The sequence below is a fragment of the Ailuropoda melanoleuca genome, chromosome 2, assembly GCF_002007445.2.
Source record: "Ailuropoda melanoleuca isolate Jingjing chromosome 2, ASM200744v2, whole genome shotgun sequence".
Lineage (NCBI taxonomy): Eukaryota > Metazoa > Chordata > Mammalia > Carnivora > Ursidae > Ailuropoda > Ailuropoda melanoleuca.
The window spans coordinates 122,604,726-122,624,719 of NC_048219.1; the positions used below are offsets into that span (position 1 = coordinate 122,604,726).

Sequence of the window (19,994 nt, forward strand, 5' to 3'; positions counted from 1 at the left end):
ATTCCAGATTTTAAGACTACAAAGCTGTAGTAATCAAACAGTATGGTACCAGCACAAAAATAGACACATAAATCAATAGAACAGAATTGAGAGCCCAGAAATAAACCCACAATAATATGGTCAACTAATCTTTTTTTTTTTTTTAAGATTTTATTTATTTATTTGACAGAGAGACAGCCAGCGAGAGAGGGAACCCAAGCAGGGGAAGTGGGAGAGGAAGAAGCAGGCTCCCAGCGGAGCAGGGAGCCCGATGTGGGCTTGATCCCGGAACACTGGGATCACGCCCTGAGCCGAAGGCAGACGCCTAACGACTGTGCTACCTAGGCGTCCCTAAAGGCAGATGCTTAATGACTGAGCCACCCAGATGCCCCCATGGTCAACTAATCTTCAACAAAGGAGGGAAGAATATGCAATAGGAAAAGGCTGGTACCTTCAACAAATGGTGTTGGGAAAACTGGTCAGCTACATGCAAAAGAATGAAACTGAGCCACTTTCTTACACCATTCACAAAAATATATTCAAAATGGATTAAGGACATAAATGTGAGACCTGAAACCATTAAAATCCAGAAGAGAGCACAGGCAGCAATTTCTCTGACATTGGTGATAGTAACATTTTTCTAAATATAGCTCCTGAGACAAGGAAAACCAAAGTAAAATAGACTACTGGGACTATATCAAAACAAAAAGCTCTGCACAGCAAAGGAAACAATCAACAAAACTAAAAGACAACCTACTAAATGGGAGAAGATATTTGCAAATGACATATGTGATGAAGAGTTAGTATCCGAAATATATAAAGAACTTATAAAACTCAACACCAAAAACCCCCCAAATAATTCAATTAAAAAAATGGCAGTAGACATGAACAGACACTCTCCAAAGACATACAGATGGCCAAAAAAAACACATGAATTTATGCTCTACATCACTAATCATAAGGGAAATGCAAATCAATACCGCAATGAAATATTACCTCACACCTGTCAGAATGGCTGAAGTCAAAAACACAAGAAACAAAAAGCATTGGCAAGGATGTGGAGAAAAAAGTACCCTCCTGTACTATTGGTAGGAACACAAACTGGTGCAGCCACTGTGGAAAAGAGTATGAAGGTTCCACAAAAAAATTGAAAATAGAATTATCATATGATCCAGTAATTCCACTACTGAGTATTTACCCAAAGAATAGAAAAACACAATTCAAAAAGATATATGCACCCCTATGTTTATTGCAGCATTATTTATAATAATCAAATTATGGAAGCAGCCCAGGTGTCCATCCATAGATGAATGGATAAAGAAGAAGTGGTATATATATTTATATCAATATCTGTATCTATGTACGTGACTATCATTCAGCCATAAAAAAGAATGAAATCTTGCCCTTTGTAACAACATGGATGGAGAGTGTAATGTTAAGTGAAATAAGTCAGTCAGAGAAGGACAAATACCATAGGACTTCACTCATATGTGGAATTTAAGAAACAAAACAAACAAGGCAAAAAGATAGAGAAACCAGACAGACTCTGAACTATAGAAAACAAACTGATGGTTGGGGGGGGGTCAGGGATGGGCGAAATAGATGAAAGGGATTAAGAGTATACTTATCATGGTGAGCACTGAGTAATTTTTTTTTAAAGATTTTATTTATTTATTTGACAGAGATAGTCTTGTGGAATCACTATGTTGTATGCCCGAAACTAATGTAACATTGTGTGTCAACTGTATTTCTAAATAAATAAATTAATAATAAAAATAAAGTACAAAAGAGAAAGAAAAAAATCCTTTCCCCCACTGAATTGCATCTTTGTGGAGATTCAGTTTACCATACATGTGTGGGTCTATTTCTGGACTATATTCTGCCCCATTGATCTACAGCTCTATCTTTATACCAATAACACATTCTCTTGATTACTGTAGCTTTAAAATAAGTTTTAAAATCATGGGGCGCCTGGGTGGCACAGCGGTTAAGTGTCTGCCTTCGGCTCAGGGCGTGATCCCGGCGTTGCGGGATCGAGCCCCACATCAGGCTCCTCTGCTATGAGCCTGCTTCTTCCTCTCCCACTCCCCCTGCTTGTGTTCCCTCTCTCGCTGGCTGTTCTCTATCTCTGTCAAATAAATAAATAAAATCTTTAAAAAAAAAAAATCAGAAAGTCTTAGGGTGCCTGCCTGGCTCATTTGGTGGAGTGAGTGACTCTTGATCTTGGTGTTATAAATTTGAGCCCCATGATGGGTGTAGAAATACTTAAAAATAAAATGAGGGGTGCCTGGGTGGCTCAGTTGGTTAAGCGTCTGCTTTCAGCTCAGGTCAAGATCCCAGGATTCTGGGATGGAGCCCCACATCAGGGTCCCTGCTCAGCGGGGAGTCTGCTTCTCCCTCTCCCTTTGCCCCTGCTTGTGCGTGCTCTCTTTCTCTCTCTCTTTCTGCATCAAATAAAATCTTAAAAATAATAATAAAATTAAAAAATATTTTTAAAAATTGAATAAAATCAGAAAGTCTTGCAAAACTATGCTTAGTTTTCAAGATTGTTTTGGCTAATCTGTTGTAAAAATCTGTTGTTGTTCCTTTGATTTGGCCGTTTCCCTGTTTCTTTGTATGTCTAGCTCTCATTTGTTGAGATTTAAGCATTTGAGAAACCCATCAACTTGGCTAAAGATTCTGGAGACCTCTCAAACCTTTCCTTGAGGATGTGTCTTGTCCAGGCTGGTGCACGTAATCTCCCAATTAAAGAGGTTTGCCCCTGTTTCTTCTCAGGAACCCACAATCTCCTCCTCCCCCTAGTGTCTGTCTGCAGTACTGCAGACCCTCTGGTGCTGTAAACGTGGTGGTGCTGACCATTGTCCTCTGCTCTCCCCAACCTGACATCCAAAACATTCCTGCTTGTTTCCCATCAGCATCTGAGTCAGGCAAGAGAAACCAACCCCTCAGGCAGCCCTCTGAGAAGCCAGAACACTGGATGCACTTTCCATGCTTCTCTTTTCCTCCCCAGGGAGAAGCTGGGAGTCGGGAGTTTTTTGCCGACTTTGATAGCACGTGCTATGCTGGGTAGAGGGTGGGTCTGGGACCGAGGAAAGGGAACTTTCCTATCTGCTTCTGGGTGTCTCTTTTTGGCTTTGCACTCACCTGGGATGCTGCAACCTCTTAACTGGTTTCGGGAGCTCTCACAAGGGCAAGTCGGCACCTATGTTATGGTTAAGTCGGTGCCTCCGTGGGGGAATGAGGACCTGAAACTTCTTATTCCACCATTTTGCTGATGTCTCTGCTTTTGTTCTCTTAAACCTGAAAAATAGTTTAAATTTACAGAAAAGTTACAGACTATAATAATGCACTTTCACCTAGATTTGCTAACAATCTATTATTAATATTTTTGCCACATTTGCTTTTTCTGTCATGTAAATGAACGTTACTGTACAGAGGTTCAATTGAGGACACTGTGTGTTTGACTCTAAATATTTCATGTGTATCCTTTAAGAACAGGTTCATATTTGTCAAATGATGGTAAGACCAACACTCAATACCTCACATTAAAAAAATGATGTTGAATTCGTTGTTCACTACAGAAAGGGTTTGGGGTTTTTTTTTAAGATTTTATTTATTTATTTATTTATTTATTTGAGAGAGAGCACACATTCGAGAGACCACAAGGAGGGGGAGAGAGAGAGTACAAGTAGGGGAAGCAGGAGAAGGAAGCTCCTTGCTAAGCAGAGAGCCTGATGGGGCTCGATTCCAGTGCCTTGGGATCAGGACCTGAGCTGAAGGCAGACCCTTATCCAACTGAGCCACCCAGGAGTCCCTCAGAAAGGGATTTTTGTAGGATTTTGGATTGGTAGATTTTCGGAGGCATACATGAATTGGTAGATTTTTGAAGGCATACACGGATAAACATCATCAATAGAAGTGGGGTCGCCTGGGTGAAGCTGTTGATGGGCACTCTGAGGCAGGTTTACTGGAGAGAGTTCATAGCTGACTGGCTGACTTTCATAAGTGAGGAGCTGATGCTGATTAGTTGGCTTTTAACATTGTTTGCTGAGGCGAGTTGTTGATAAGCCGAACAGGTTTAAGACCAGTTCTAATCATCACTTGGTATCATGGCTTCTGAAACAAGTATTTGCCTACATAGGCACATTTAATATTTTGGACAACAGACATTGAATGATAGTGAGACAAACAAGTACATTTAGAAGTACCTGTAATATGAAAAGGGAAAGGAAGTTACTTCATAACCATGAGCCAAGAGTTCACAAGCCTGATGAATAAAATAAGGCCTACAACTACCTTAGGTAGTCAGTTTGTCTTTTCATTCAGCTTAGATATTGATGGTTTTATCTCACTTTAAGCACTACACCCCGTATAATGAGAAGTGTTAGTAATGGCACAGCTCCTCCCTGGCTGGCAAAAAATATTTATTTATTTATTTATTTGTTTGTTTGTTTGTTTATTTATTTATTTATTTATTTATTTATTTATTTATATTACCACCTCCACTTGTGTATATCCTTGGGAATCTTTTCCCAGAAAGAGTTTTATGCTTTCAGACTCTTTGTTAAGAAATGGAGTTCACTGAGGGTATTGGGGAGTTATACCCATTGGATGATCTTACAAATAGCCCTACAGATCAATTAACCTTGGTTCTGGGTCAGCATTAAACAGATTGATTTTCACATAGGAAAAATGATCCAGGAGTGCTAAGAGACATGACAGATCTCAGTAGAGTTGTAGATATGTTGGCTCTGTGTGTGGTCTTGAGAAACAGTTTCTGCTTCAGCTAAAGAATAGTTATATCCTCCTCTTCTAGCCAAAGAACATTTTTCTTCATTTGTATATTGTAAACAAATATAATTTGGAGGAAATTAATAATATAATTTTACATCGTACATTACTTTATATATTTTAACCAATATATATTATATTAATGTAATCAATATGTATCACATATAATGTAATCTGATACATTTATATGAATTTTTATATTTTTACTACATATATTCATACTGTTTTTCAAATCCTTTGTACTAACAAAGCTTTATTAGGGCAACTAACTTACAGAATTAGAGAAATGATTTTTTATTTAGAATTTTTTTTCTTTCCTGACATTAAAAATTTTATTTGCTTAATTTTTTCCCCCCAGCTTTATTGAGGAGAGGTGGTGATTGTTTTCAGTAAAGCTTTTATCTAAGCACATCATTATTGGTTAGGGGAACATGACAGACTGAATCAAAAGCATAGAACTTTAAATCAGTAAAGAAAAAAACACGATAAAAATATTTAAGAAAAGAGTGTGATATATAGAAGAATATTGTTCCAATGGTCTTGGACAGACACATTCTATAGTGTGTAGTTATCAGCTTATTCTAAAGATCTTGAATCAGCAGCTCACTTTCTAGAACCATCAATTTCTGGAGGTTCTTAGAGAAGCTCAGGTTTGGATCTCTAACAGATGTAAGTTTCCAGTTATGTTGAGGTCCTTTGTATTTTTCTAGAAGATTGGCAGTGATATAGACAATAAGGTTTTGGAGTGAAGAGCAAAAATGATGTGTAACTAAAATTCACAAAAAACTTCCAGTTAGATGTGTCCCCATTATTGGATAAATAAGATAGAATATCCTACATAAGGAAACACAATATCTAATAGTTTTTTAACCATGTGAGTGTCATGCTTCTCAACAGGAAAACATTTTAGCCTATCCAGAAAATAAATGTACTATTATGAATGTGTATTCATAAACCAGAGAGAGAAGCAACGGAAAAAATTCACATGGTGATACTCAAAGGATCTTTCTGGGCATAGTCCTAATCTATGCCCTACCCTTACAATTTTTCCATGTTAATTTGATTCCAAGTGGGTATAAACTGGCCAAGTCCTCTGTTCCTAGAAGTTTTCCCATAAGGGTTTGATTTTGTGTCCAATTTACCCATACTCTGAATAGATTGTTTCATAAAATATTTTCACAACTGTTCATTTTGGATTTTATTGGGTGCTACCAAGTAGCCATTCTGAATTTGCCAGATTTTGTCCTCAGGAATTTTATAACCTGATTATTCCTAGTGTTTATTTTCAGAATTTGGGTGTCCAGATTTTATGCATCTATGATGGAATCTTTGAACTTCTACTCAGATTTTTTGTTAATTATTTTTATGTGTATTGTTTTATATAATGTTCTTACATAAGGACTTTAATCAAAGAAATCTGTTTAGCATGGCGATCTGTTAATGCATATCTATAATATATGTAAAATAGTTCTATAGTTACAGCAGAGTACACTGACATCTAGAATACCTTTTCTACTGAGTCTTTAGCTTTGTGACTGATTATTTTAGCATGAAGATATCAGGTATTTGATGTATTTGTTATTTAATTTTAAAGAATAACTTAAAAATCTCTTCCGATATTGTTTTAAAGAAGTGTTATTCTCTAAGCTTACCAATCTTAGTTAATTATTTACTTTTTTCTTTTTTACTAACAATTTAGTATGTTTTAGAAAAGAACATTGTTCAGTTATTTGAATAATTTGGCTTTTGGTAAGAAATTAGATTTTATAAGAGACACAATATGGTATTTTATATATCGAGCCTGATATTATTTTTTTTTTAAGATTTATTTCAGAGAGAGAGAGAGAGTGTGTGTGTGTGTGTGTGTGTGTGTGTGTGTACAAGTGGGGGAGGGGCAGAGGGAGAGGGAGAGGAGAAGCAGACTCTCCAGTGATTGTGGAGCCCAATGTAGGCCTGATCTCCCCACCCAGAGATCAAGACCCCAGCCGAAAACAAGAGTCCATCACTCAACCGACTGAGCCACCCCGGTGCTTGTTTTCATATTTTTAATATAAAAATCTGTCAACAGACAATGTTGAGTTGGGATTTGGTAGTACAGTGTCAAAAGTTCTGTTCTCTAGGCTGGGCTGGTGTGGACCTGAGCGGAGAGGGAGCTCGCCTGCCTCAGCCAATGCCTCCCGGCCACCCCACCCATGGAGCAAGATAACAAACTAACAGCCCTTGGAAGATCCCATTTACTTCCGGCTGCTGGAGCTGCACCTTGACCTCAAGGCGGCAGAGCAGATTCGCAGGCATTTCTCCACCCCTGAAACTATTGTGCTGACCAGTGACCAGTCACCCCTAGAGATAAAGATTGGATCCCCAACCTGCTTCTTAAGTCCACTTTTTTTTTTTTAAGATTTTGTTTATTTATTTGACACATAGAAAGAGCACAAGCAGGGGGAGTTGCAGGAAGAGGCAGAGGGAGAAGCAGGCTCCCCACTGAGCAAGGAGCCTGACATGGGGCTCGATCCCAAGACTCCAGAATCATAAACTGAGCCGAAGGCAGACGCTCAACTGACTGAGCCACCCAGGCCCCTTCTTAAGTCCACTTTGGCCATGTCTCCATGGCAATGGAAGAAGGTGTTGAGGACCACACCCACAATGAAAAAGCCTGCAGAATCCATCCCTAAAACTCAGAGGAGGCACAATGAAAAACCCAGCACAGAGGAGCCCTTAACCCATATACCACCATTGGATTCCCAAGGAGCCAACTTGTTCTAGGGCTGAAGGAGGTATCCCAGAATCAAGACTGCAGTGGGGATGCATAGACACTGGATTTGTTTCTGATTCTTCACTTTTGGGAAAAATCTCTTGTTTTTAAAAAGTGATAAATTTGGTGTTAACAACAAAAAAAACCCAAACAACAAAAAGTTCTGTTCTGATTATGGAAATCTTCTTGAATTACAGAAACACAAGTATGGGATTTTCCTTCATGGGGTAGGGTTATGGAGTTGCTACACCAGTATTTGCTTTTATAAGAAAGAGAAAATAATGATAATTCATAATTATTTATTAAGTAAAAAATACTGAGTGGAGTCTGCCACAGTGATTTACCATAGACTAGCAACATAGACTTCAAGGCTAGTATGAGATCTGAGAGTATTTTGACTTATTTGTTGAAGCCTGTATCTGAGGCAAGGAGGCTTATTTATTTTTTCTTTTTTTTCCCCCACCCACCGACCCTCTATTCTGCTGCTTCTTTAAGACATAGGTTTTATAGGCAATGTTTTTTTAATGAGTTAAAATCCCTAGAGCCTAATATGTTCATGTTTTGTACAAAAAGAAATATTTATGTAATTAAGGGGGAAAAAATCAATCTGTAAGCTTATGGGCTCTGCTTCAAGTTAAAATGCCCAGTCTGTGGAATCTTTCATCCATAGGAATTCTGGAACCATAGCTATGTGGGGGGTAGTTTCCTAAATCATATATAGTATATGAGTTTTCACACCCAGATGCACTGTACTCTGATCGTGTATAAAAGCTGCAGTATGTTTTTCTTTAAAAGTAGATCTTACTACATTTGTAGGTGTTTGGATTAGAGATCCCCAAGACCACCCCCAGGGACAAGGATTCACTAGGAAGACTCATGGGACTCAGTACACAGTAGTACTCATGGCTGAAGAGGATAGATAATACAGAGCAAAATCAGTAAAGAGAAAAAGCATCTGGACAGAGTCTGGGAGAAGCTAGACGCAAGCCTCCAGGGGTCCTCGCCAGTGAAGCTCCACAGGACATTCTTAATTCTCCTAGCAATGAGTTGTGACAACATGTGTGCAATGTTGCCAAACATGGAAGCTCATTAACGATTCAGTAACCGGGGTTCTACCGGGAGCTAATCGTGTAGCCCCCCACCCCCGCCGGCATGTACCCAAATTCTGGACTCCCATAAGGAAAAGCAAGTATTCAGCAAAAAAACATATAGTTTGTACAAAAAGTTCATTGAGCCACTCTCTCGTCAGTTAATGTTGGGAACCCTCCCAAAACCTAAGTTCCCAGATGCCAGCCAAGAGCCAAACTCCCAAGGATAGCACTTTAGGCCTGCTAGGTTGACTATTTTCTGCACAACGTTGTATCACAGAGAGTAAAGAATATTCTTCTTTTCTTTTTTTAAAGAAGATTTGAGAGAGAGAGTGGGGAAGGGGTGAGAAGGTCAGAGGGAGTGGGAAAGGAAGAGAGAGAATCCCAAGTGGACTTGGCACTCAGCCCTGATGTGGGGCTCAATCTCACAACCGTGAGATCATGATCTAAGCAGAAACCAAGAGCTGGATGCTTAACCAACTGTGCCAGTGAGATGCCCCAAGAATATTCTGATAATGATCTTAAAATATCAGTTATAGCCAAGACATCGAATTGTTAAATTATTGACTACTTGAGTGGTTCTTTTAAACCAAAGAAAATAAAGTTTATTTCTCCTTGAGCCTTTCGGAATTTACTGTACATGTTCAAAAAAAGCTTTTTAAAGATTTTATTAATATATTTGAGAGAGAGAGAGAGAGCACAAGCTGGGGGAGGAGCAGAGGGAGAGGGAGAAGCAGGCTCCCCGCTGAGCTGAAGCCTGATGCAGGGCTCAATCCTAGGGACCCCAGTATCATGACCTGAGCCAAAGGCAGACGCTTAACCGACTGAGCCACCCAGGCAAACCTGTATATGTTCAAATTTATCTAGTCTTTTTCTTTTTTAAACAATATGGCACTGCCATTTTTACATTAATAAAAAACTTTTTCTTTTCTCATGAAACATCAATTTGTCTTTTTTCTTCCTTTTAGACAACTTTAAATTTTGGCTCTGTGATAGAGGTGAAACGAATGTTAGATAGAGCGATTAACAGGAAAGCTGTTTTGTTCCCCCGGGGAATTAGAATAAATGTTGGATGCTCTTTTCTACCTCGGAGCTGCATCGCCGGATAGATTTGGGGATAGTTGTCCTGTTTTCAAACCAGTATGGTACACAGTTTGTTTAGTGGCCCTTCTGGTCACTATACTTATAAATATCCTTATCTCCAGGCTCCCACATCTTAGAGAAGAGACATTTTGGGTTATTTCACCTAGAGAGCCATAAGATGTATTGATTTCTAGCTTGTTACTTTTTAAAGCTCTCCAGAAATGTTGAGCCACATATTAGATATTTTCTAACCTGGCAATGTCACATTTTTAACTAATTTTTTACTAAATCCCCTAATTTAGGTGTGAGCCATTTATAAAAACAGAAGACGAGTCTCCTTTCACTTCAGGTGCTGCATCTAATCCAGAGTACTGTTTCAAAGTTTCCTGAAGTCTGTTTTGTATTTTTACTTCTGTTACGATTTTGAATCTTTTTCTAGTCTACCCTTAAAAGAAGGGCTTCTATAATTGCTTTATGTACAGTATTTTTTCCTTATATTTAAAAGTTTTTCACAGCTGCATTTTTAAAATCTCCTCTTTCATGCCTTGCTGATTTTAGACATTTTTCCCTTCTAAATTAGTTGGGACAGCTCTATAGTCCAGAATGATAAGGATCTTTAAAGAGTCCTGGATTCTATAGTAAAGTTTTGTGTCCCTCTAAAGATTAGGAAATTCTTTAATTATAGCCCTTAATTTGGCTCTAGACCAGGATTTTTTTTCCAAGATTTTATTTATTTATTTGAGAAAGAGAGAGAGAAAGAAACAGAGAGAGAGTGGGTGTGCACAAGCAGGGGGAGGGGCAGAGGGAGAAGGAGAAGCCGACTCCCCACTGAGCAAGGAGTCCCACGCAAGGCTTATCCCAGGACCCTGGGATCATGACCTGAGCTAAAGGCAGAGGCTTAACCGACTGAGCCACCCAGGTGCCCCTAGACGGGGATTTTCATTTGACTTCAAATGTCCATCAACTTATAAATGGATAAGTAAAATGTGGTATATCCATTCAATGGAATATTTAGCAGTAAAAAGAAATAAAGTACAATACATGTTACAACAGGGATAAACCTAGAAAACAAAATGCTAAGTGCCAGAAGCCAGTCACAGGAGGTCACATATTATATGATCCCATTTATACAAAACATCCAGAACAGGCAAATCTATAGAAACAGAAAGTAGATTAATGGTTACCTGGGGATGGGATGGGGTGCTTTTAGGTGGAGAAGGAGGTGATAGTTAAAAAGTAAAAAGTTTTGCTTTTTTTTTTTTGAGGTGATGAAAATATTCTAAAATAGATTTCAGTGATGCCTGCACAATTGTGAATATATTAAAAAACACTGAACTGTACACTTTAAATGGGTAAATTGTACCGAATGTGAATTATCTCAATAAAACTATTAGGAAAAAAGAGAAGAATAAAAGGCAGGCCATCTATCGCACATAAGAGAGTAATATAAAGAGTTGCTCCAATTCATGATCAGAAATCTCACTGTGTGACTAGTACAAATTAAAACTATCAAGTATTAGAAAGAATGTGGATCAATGAGATCTTTTATAAAATTGCTGTGGGGGGGTGCCTGGGTGTCTCAGTCAGTTGAATGTCTGCCTTAGGTCCTGGGATCAAGTCCCCTGTCAGATTCCCTGCTCAGTGGGGAGTCTGCTTCTCCCTCTGTGTTCTCTCTCTCTCTCACCCCGCCCCATGTTCTCTCCCAAGTAAATAAAATATTAAATAAATACATAAATACATAAATAAGAAAAAATAAGATGCTGAGGGATTATAAATCAGGAACACCACTTTGGAAAAAAAAAATTTGTCATAGCCTTATAAAGTTAAATGTTCTCATAGCCTATGACCCAGAAATTCGACTGTTAAGTATATACCAATAGAAAGAGCTTTCTGATGATACTGACAGTGATATTAACAAATGTGATATGTGGTAATGTATAACCAAATGTGTCAACGTTTCAAAGATCCATATAACTCAATGACTTAATATTTTTCAAATGACCAATACATACTGATACAAAACATGCATGAGCAAAAGACTGATTCAAAATTCAAGATTGACCAATGTATTTTAAGGTTAACAGAGTATAAAAAGTTCATTGATACAATCTCAGATTCCACACTGCAGTTAATCTTTAAGAAACTATTGCTTGTCAAATTCCAGTGTTATATCAAAGAAGAATATCCATAATTGTCTGTAAAAGCTATTAAAATACTGCTCCCTCTTCCAACTACATACTTGTGCCAGGACGGGTTTTCTTTCTGTTCTTCAAAAAAGCAACATAGCACAATAAATTAAAGGCAGAAGCCTTTATGAGAACTCAACTATCTTCTGTTTAGTCCTGCAAAAATGTAAAACATAAGGCTATGCTTCTATTTTTTCATAAAATCTTGTTATTTATTATTTCATATAATATTTATGTTAACATACAATGATTTACTATTGGTTTTTTTTTAAGGTTTTACTCATTTATTTGACAGAGAGAGACAGCGAGAGAGGGAATACAAGCAGGGGGAGTGGGAGAGGGAGAAGCAGGCTTCCCGCAGAGCAGGGAGCTGGATGTGGGGCTCGATCCCACGACGCTGGGATCATGACCTGAGCCGAAGGCAGACGCTTAATGGCTGGGCCATCAAGGCGCCCCCTACTATTGTTTTTAAATGAACTTTTAAAATAAATATTTTCAAATTTCTGAAAAGCGAAACAGGCGTGCGTGGCTGGCTCAGTCAATAGAGCATGGGACTTTTGATCTTGGGGTTGTAGGTTGAAGCCCCATGTTGGGTATAGAGGTTGCTTAAAAATAAAGTCTTTAAAAAAATATTAAAACAAAACAAAAACCAAAGCATGCAGCAGGAGAATAAAAAGGTTTACAGCAAACATTTTCAAATGGTAGACTTCAAAAGCAAAAGGCTAATAACCTCATTATCACCTTGGTGTAATTACCAAATGGTGTTATTCCAACCCAAAAGGTCTTATTACTCAGAACAAAAGACCTAAGCCTAATGATCTTATGCAAAGAACTGCTTGGTTACAAATACTAGAAGAATAAATGCAATAACAAGAATTCAATGAAAAAAGAGCTCAAATGGTTATTGAGACTGAGTCATCTAGCAGCTGACCTGGCTGACAGAGTTTGGACACAAGGGGCCCAGTCAAGTGCCACTGTTGGCCAAAATATTACCTGGAATGCTGCCAACAAAGAATTTTCAAAATGACCTAGGGGAACCTCCAGAATTACCAAAGGATAATGAGAATACTACTCAATTTCTGAAATAAAAAGAGGAATATTGGCCAGGCAAAGTCTGAACAAAGCAAACTGCTGGGTCTTTGGGAAGCATGGAGTTCAAGATGGGTGGGCTTTCAGAGGCATAAATAGGCTGGCACTATCCTTAAAAACTTGGTTCCTCTAATGACATTGTTGATTGGTCTCTGAGGCATCATTTTTGGAGTGAGTTCAGCCCTGCTCAGCTGACTTTCACCAGTGATGATGATTGGTCAGCTTGCAAAAGCAGGCTCACCAGGATGATTTGTGTTTATCCACTGAATGTGTTTAAAACTGGTTCTGGTTGCAACTTGGTTCTATGGCTACAGAACTATCAATCTTTTCCGAACTATCAATCTTTTCCTAAATTTGTTAGAATTTCTTATTCTGATTATCTTATATAACCATAGTACAATTATCAAATACAGAAAATGTATAGCCTTTGTTCAAATTTCACTACTCTTTTAAAGCAAAATTTATTATTTCCAAAATGTATTGATCCATGATTACATATTGCATTTTATTTTTTTTTAAAGATTTATTTATTTGAGAGAAAGTGTGTGAGCAGGAGAGGGGCGGGGGGGGGAGAGAATCCTCAAGCAGACTCCCTGCTGAGCACAGAGCTGGATGTGGGGCTCGATCCCAGGACCCTGAGATCATGACCTGAGCAGAAATCGAGAGCCTGCTGCTTTACTGACTGAGCCACCCATGTGCCCTTATGCATTGCATTTTAATTGTCATGTCTCTTGAATCTTCTTTATTCTGAAACAGTCCCTCTGCTTTCCTTTGTTTCTTTTGACACTGTCATTTGAAGAGTATAGGGCAGTTTTTTGTTTGACTTTTGTTTTTTGGTTTGGTTTTGTTTTTATAGAACATCCTTCATTATGGTTTTTCTGATTCTTTCCTCACGGATAGATTCAAGTTATGAATTTTTGGCAGGCATACCATATCAGCTTGTACCAGTGTTGATGGTTTTCATAGGTGTCTCCACTGTAAAGTTACCATTTGTCTCTTATTTGGTAAGTATCTTTTTGTAAAAATTTTATTTATTTATCTATCTATCCATCTATTTATTTATTGAGAGAGAAAGCACACATGCGCATGAGCAGGGGTGGGGAGGGGCAGGGGGAGAAGAAAGAGAGAATCCCAAGCAGGCTCCACACTCAGCTCAGCACAGAGCCTGATGCGGGGCTCGATTGATCTCACCACCATGAGATCATGACCTGAGCCAAAAACAAGAGTGGGAGGCCTAATGGACTGAACAACCAGGCGCCCCTATTTGATAAGTATCTTAAGGGGAGATACTTTGAGGCTGTGTTCCCAATCAGATTTTTGCTCAATGGTTTTAGCACCTACTGAAGATTATTGCCTGGAAGATCTCAAGTCACACAGTGGCAGAGCCAGTATTTGAATCCAATTATTGGTTTCAAAGCTGGGCTATTGCGTTAACTCCAGTAATTTGGATTACAGATGGATACTTTACTAAATGAATTACTACAGGAGTCCTGTAAATAGTGAGCTTCCTTAGGACTCCTTATATTGAATTCTTCTTACCATGTTCAAGAATTAATCTATTATGAAAACCATACCACCATGGTGCTTAAATAAGTTAGCTTTGGAGTTGTATATGACTAGATTAAAGTTCTCTATTTTACTCTTTAAGCTTCACCTTGATTATTTGTAAATCCAGGAAAAGTACTTCTTTGTCTTAGACCCACTGACAGGAATAAATTAGATAAGGTACATTCAACATCTAGCACTCAATAAAAAGCAGTTAAAAAGCAATTTTATAACCTTGAAATGATTATGTTCAGTTCATAAATTGGGATCCTATAGATATTAGCTGGACAGGTCTAACACTTATTAGATAGAGGGAATCATTAGGACTACTGAGGGCAAGTAGGAGAAAGGAGTCATTGAGAGACCTAAGATTATAGTCTTGATATTTGCTGAGTAATGCTGTGGTTAAAGACAGAGATGGGGAAGTTAGAAGCTATACTGGATTGAAGGTGCAAGGCTTTTCATGATGTTCTGAGGAGAAACAGAGATACGGGATTTGAAGAGGCAAGGAAGATAGAAATTGTATATTGGTTGAATGATTAGAGGAAAAGACAGATGAATTAATACATAAAAAATTAATTCAAAATGTACTTATAAAAAGGGGGGACCTGGGTGGCTCAGTCATTAAGTGTCTGCCTTCGGCTCAGGGCGTGATCCCGGAGTCCTGGGATCGAGCCCCACATCAGGCTCCTCCGCTGAGAGCCTGCTTCTTCCTCTCCCACTCCCCCTGCCTGTGTTCCCTCTCTCGCTGGCTGTCTCTCTCTGTCAAATAAATAAATAAAATCTTTTTAAAAAAATGTACTTATAAAAAAAACCCAACAAAATGTACTTATCGAGTGCCAGGTACTATGAATTTATTGCCTACTAAGAGAAGATCTATGGTAGTAGTTCCAGAATTTCTATAAAAGAGAAGCTTGGGGACAGCAATCTCTTTGGAAGGGTGTGGAGAGAGGGGTCTGGGTGGGGAAGAGGATTTGTCTTGACTCTGTAATCTCCTTAGATGAGAACATACCAAAAAACAGGGAGGGGTACTGATTGAGATTAGGCTAGAACTAATTTTCCTCAGACTAACCCTCAACTCTGTCAATCAGACTTACGTAAGTAAACAATAATAGGGCATCGGGCTGGCTCAGTTGGTGGAGCGTTTGACTCCTGATCTCGGGGTTGTGAGTTTGAGGTCCACACTGAGTGTAAAGATTACTTAAAAATAAAATCTTTAAAAAAATAAACAATAAAGTAATGAGATATTTATTTTAACAGGTTTCCAAATAAAGAGCTATGTCAGCAAGGAGGTAGAAGCATTTAATTTTCCTTGGGGAAAGATTAGATAGAGGAAGGATTTAATGAAAAGGTGTGATTTTAATCTACTCTTACTTATAGCACTTGAAAAAGGTAATTAATGGTATAAACGCAAGGAACACGTACCTTCAAAGACACAAGAGTTAGAGATCCTGGCAGACTATTCAAAACTTGGCTGAAGTGGGGATAAGGCTGGAGATGAATGGTTAGCAGTCGCCCAATCATCATAGGCCTACATGCCATATCAAAAGTTTTGAAATTCAGGGCGCCTGGGTGGCACAGTGGTTAAGTGTCTGCCTTCGGCTCAGGGCGTGATCCCGGCGTTCTGGGATCGAGCCCCACATCAGGCTCTTCTGCTATGAGCCTGCTTCTTCCTCTCCCACTCCCCCTGCTTGTGTTCCCTCTCTAGCTGGCCGTCTCTATCTCTGTCAAATAAATAAAAAATCTTAAAAAAAAAAAAAAAAACTTTTGAAATTCATCCTCTGATTGATGGGAACCACTGAAGGATTTTAGCCCGCAAGTGACAATGATAAAATACTCCGAAAGATTTTAGGAAGATCACAGGACTATGCATTTGAAAGAGGTACAAGCAACATCACCACCCCAACCTCATCTTTGTAAATGAAATATAAGGAAAAACATGAATAAAACAAAGTCCCTATTCTCAAGCAATTTGCATTCCCATGGGGAGAGAAAGACAATAAAAAATAGATATATATATAATGCAATATTAGATAGTGATAAGTGTTGGAAGAATAAGGCACAAGAAGGCACAGAAGGATTGGGCGGAGCTACTGTCTTAAGGCAAACTCGGTGTTCTTTTCACTAATTTCATCTCATAGCCACCATAAAAAATACAGTTTCAAGATCTTCTCTCACTTTCCAATACAACATCTCTACTATACTGAAATCTTAATGTTGCAAACTTGTCCATATATTTCATTTATCATCTCATAACTTCTTTACTTTCTTAAATATCTGACGTTTATAGAACTCATTATCAGGCTGCACTGAAAACCTTTCTCTACCATCACTTCTAGGGTGTCTCTACATTTCACCCAGATCCAACTCTTCACTGTTTTTAAAGTCTTTAATTTCCATAGCTTGGTTCACAAGATCTGTATGTCTCCTTAAGAAACATGTTCTTTATTGAGTGCTTAGTTTGGCAGACACTTGGCTTGGGGAAGAGAAGGGCAAATGTGGCCTTGACCTCTGGAACTGATGGTAGTACTCCCTAAGTAGAGGCTTGAGGGGTGGGGGATCTGAAACCTGTGAGGCCAAAGTGGAACAATCACTTGCTGCTGAGCCTTAGATGCCTGGTTTCCAGCCGATACAATCCTGCGTGATGTGGACAGGGCTCAGAGGCCGAGGAAAAGGGGGGAGACATATAAATTGTTCGTCAAAGGGCACCTGGGTGGCTCGATTGGTTAACGTCTGGTTAACGTCTGCCTCAGGTCATGATCCTGGAGTCCTGGGATCTAGCCCCAAGTCCAGCTCCCTGCTCAGCGGGCAGTCTACTTCTCCCTCTCCCTCTGCTCCTCCAACTGCTTGTGCTCTCTCTAATAAATAAATAAAATCTTTAATAAAAAAAATAATGGTTCATCAAGGGTTTACAGTCCTTTCTCTGCCGTCTGAAGTCCTGGCTAAGTCCCACCCTTCAACACCCCGGCCCAAATAGAAGAATGCAGATCTTTGGGAGCTACCTAAATCTACTGAATCACAAAGTCTAAGGGCGGGGCCCAGAAATCTGCAGTTTAATCATGAATACCCGAGGCCATTGTTATGTACTCTTAATATATGAAAATCAAACGCTTCTCCTACCTTTTCTCCCTTCACTTTCACCTGAAGTAGTTACCATTATCATCCCTATTTTCCCCCGAAGGAAACTGAGGCATAGAAAGGTTGGTTACGTTGCTGAAGTCACACAGAGCTAGGGTTGGAATCCACACCATCTAGATGCAGCTCCTAGTCTTAAACATTACAGTGCGGACAACATCCTCTTGCTAAATGATTTGTTGCTAATACTCTTCAAGAAGCACAGAGCTTGGGGGGCGCCTGGGTGGCACAGCGGTTAAGCGTCTGCCTTCGGCTCAGGGCGTGATCCCAGCGTTATGGGATCCAGCCCCGTCAGGCTCCTCCGCTATGAACCTGCTTCTTCCTCTCCCGCTCCTCCTGCTTGTGTTCCCTCTCTTGCTGGCTGTCTCTATCTCTGTCGAATAAATAAATAAAATCTTTAAAAAAAAAAAAAAAAAGCACAGAGCTTGGGGTTTGAAGAGTCTGAACGCCCACCAAATTTAGTCTGGTGAACTTTGGCGATTCACTCATACTTTGAATTTCAAGTCCCTCGCGGGTTAAATTTAGATCAAAACACCCCCACCTGTAAGATGCCCCTGATGGGCTAGGCAAAGCAGCCGACTGGGAAGAGAGGCCATCGATGATTTCGGCGCGCCTCTGCCTGTTGGATTGGCTCGAGGCTCTCCCGCCAGGCCTGCCCTACTCCCGCGCGCTCCTGGGCCCGCCCCCGCCGCCATCTTGGTCTAGGAGGGAGCGGGCCGCACGCGAGAGTAAACAGCGCGAGACGGGAAAGTCGAGTTCTGGCTCCGTCGGGGTGCCGCGGGGAAGCCGCGGAGAGGACGCAGTCCTGATCTTCTTACGTGCGGTAAGTGTCGCGGCCACAGTGCTGGGCCTTGGCAACCCTTAGTCTAGCGCACCCTCCGCCCCCTCGCGGCGAGATGCCTCGCTCCCCGGTCTTCTCCCGCCCCCCGCGGGTCTCCTCCCACTGTTGAAAGCTGCCCGGGAAAGTGGTGGCGGGAGCGGGCCTGGGCCGGAGCACAGCGTGGGCCCCGCTGCGTGTTGCGAAGCGCAGGAGGAGGTTAGGGTTTGGGATTTGGGGGCCAGGGGCCGAGCGTGGACGCCGTGGGGCCGTGAGGCCGGGGGTGGGCGCGCGGGTCTGGGGCCCGGACTCGGACCGGGCCGCCGCGGGGCTGTTTCCATCGGTCATTGGGTTTTCTCCTCTTCCGGTCCGTGCTCAGGGTCGCCGACATGACGGCCCCGGGTGAGAGCCCCCTGGCGCCGCTGTTGGAGACTTTGGAAGACCCTTCCGCCCCCCATGGAGAGCAAACCGACGCTTACCTGACTCTGACCAGGTAAGGCCCGCTGGGGTTGGGGGTGAGCGCTCTGGCGGGTCTTGGGGAGAAGATAGTTGCGGTGGGGCACTCATAAACGAGGTGGTGTATTCTAGGAGTCTGGCAGCTGTGAGGACGCCGGGGTCGCGGGCAAGGTGGGGGAGGTGGTGCGTGCTAAGTGACGTTCCGGGGTGTTGCTGCGGAGCTCAAGGCGTGTGTTTGGAATGAGGAAGCCTGCACGTGTGTCTGGCTGGCGAAGGATTTTTTTTTTTTTTAATTCGGTTGGAAGTGTGGATGCTGGCGGGATGCTTTTCGGTGTAAGCCGCCAATGTATTGGGACAATGTGGCAACCCAGAATCGTTTTTTTTTAAATAGCAATAACCTGGGTTTCATTTTTAACTGTAATGCCCCACAGGATATTTTTCTCTGCAAATCATGTTTTGCTGAGTTATCTACTTATTTGGAAATGCTAGGAAAGGGTAGCAATTGGTACAAAAGATAAATACTTAGTAAGTTTTTAGTAAATTTGTAATTTGGGCTAGGGTTTTGTGTTCCCTCTTTACCTGGTGATACTGTCCAAATGTGTACACTGTGGAGCAAAAGTTACTAAGGGTTTTTTTGCATTAATTTCAGACAGTATATTGCATGATGCATCGTACTAACAGGTATTAAGTATTTTATGCACTGGGCCAGTCAACTTGATAGAGTTCTAACAAGCTTTAGAAAGACGGTACAAACGGGTATTTTAGGGAGTAATTATAGTTTCTTTTGCGTGCCATTTGCATAAGCTTATGTTCTTTCTGCTTTTAAGTCGAATGACTGGAGAAGATGGAAAAGAAGTCATTATGGAAATTGAGAAAAAACTTCCCCAGCTATTCAGAGTTTTAAAAGTATGTATCTGCTTATTGAATAGTTTTTTGTTGTGGGGAAAAAAAAAGTTTTACCAGCTAACTCAGAAAAACTTTGAAATGGAATAAGAGCAGGATTATTATAGTACTGTTTCAGTGTTTAATATGTACTGAGTACTTTCTTAATTACCTTACATGTATTCTCTTAC

The 19,994-nt window shown here is 40.3% G+C and overlaps 1 protein-coding gene and 1 long non-coding RNA gene across 11 annotated transcripts in view; one reads left to right on the forward strand and one right to left on the reverse strand.

Moving 5' to 3' along the window:
* The window catches only part of LOC117801076, a 99,768-nt gene extending 80,624 nt beyond the window's left edge, over window positions 1–19,144 (reverse strand). For all 5 annotated transcript variants that reach the window (XR_004623467.1, XR_004623468.1, XR_004623466.1 and 2 more), the window contains exons 1-2: window positions 18,945–19,144; window positions 3,124–3,279 (exon numbers count right to left, since the gene is read on the reverse strand). This is a non-coding gene — a long non-coding RNA (uncharacterized LOC117801076). The remainder of the gene's footprint in view (window positions 1–3,123; window positions 3,280–18,944) is intronic.
* RIF1 (replication timing regulatory factor 1) overlaps window positions 18,333–19,994 on the forward strand; it is a 57,619-nt gene continuing 55,957 nt past the window's right edge. For 5 of the 6 annotated variants that reach the window (XM_019806902.2, XM_019806906.2, XM_002926196.4 and 2 more), the window contains exons 1-3: window positions 18,333–18,471; window positions 18,845–18,958; window positions 19,749–19,827. In XM_019806902.2, the coding sequence (XP_019662461.1) occupies window positions 18,855–18,958; window positions 19,749–19,827 (183 nt within the window). In that variant the 5' untranslated portion in view covers window positions 18,333–18,471; window positions 18,845–18,854. Of the gene's footprint in view, window positions 18,472–18,543; window positions 18,685–18,844; window positions 18,959–19,748; window positions 19,828–19,994 lie in introns of those variants that run through there. The other variant, XM_019806903.2, reaches the window with a different exon arrangement.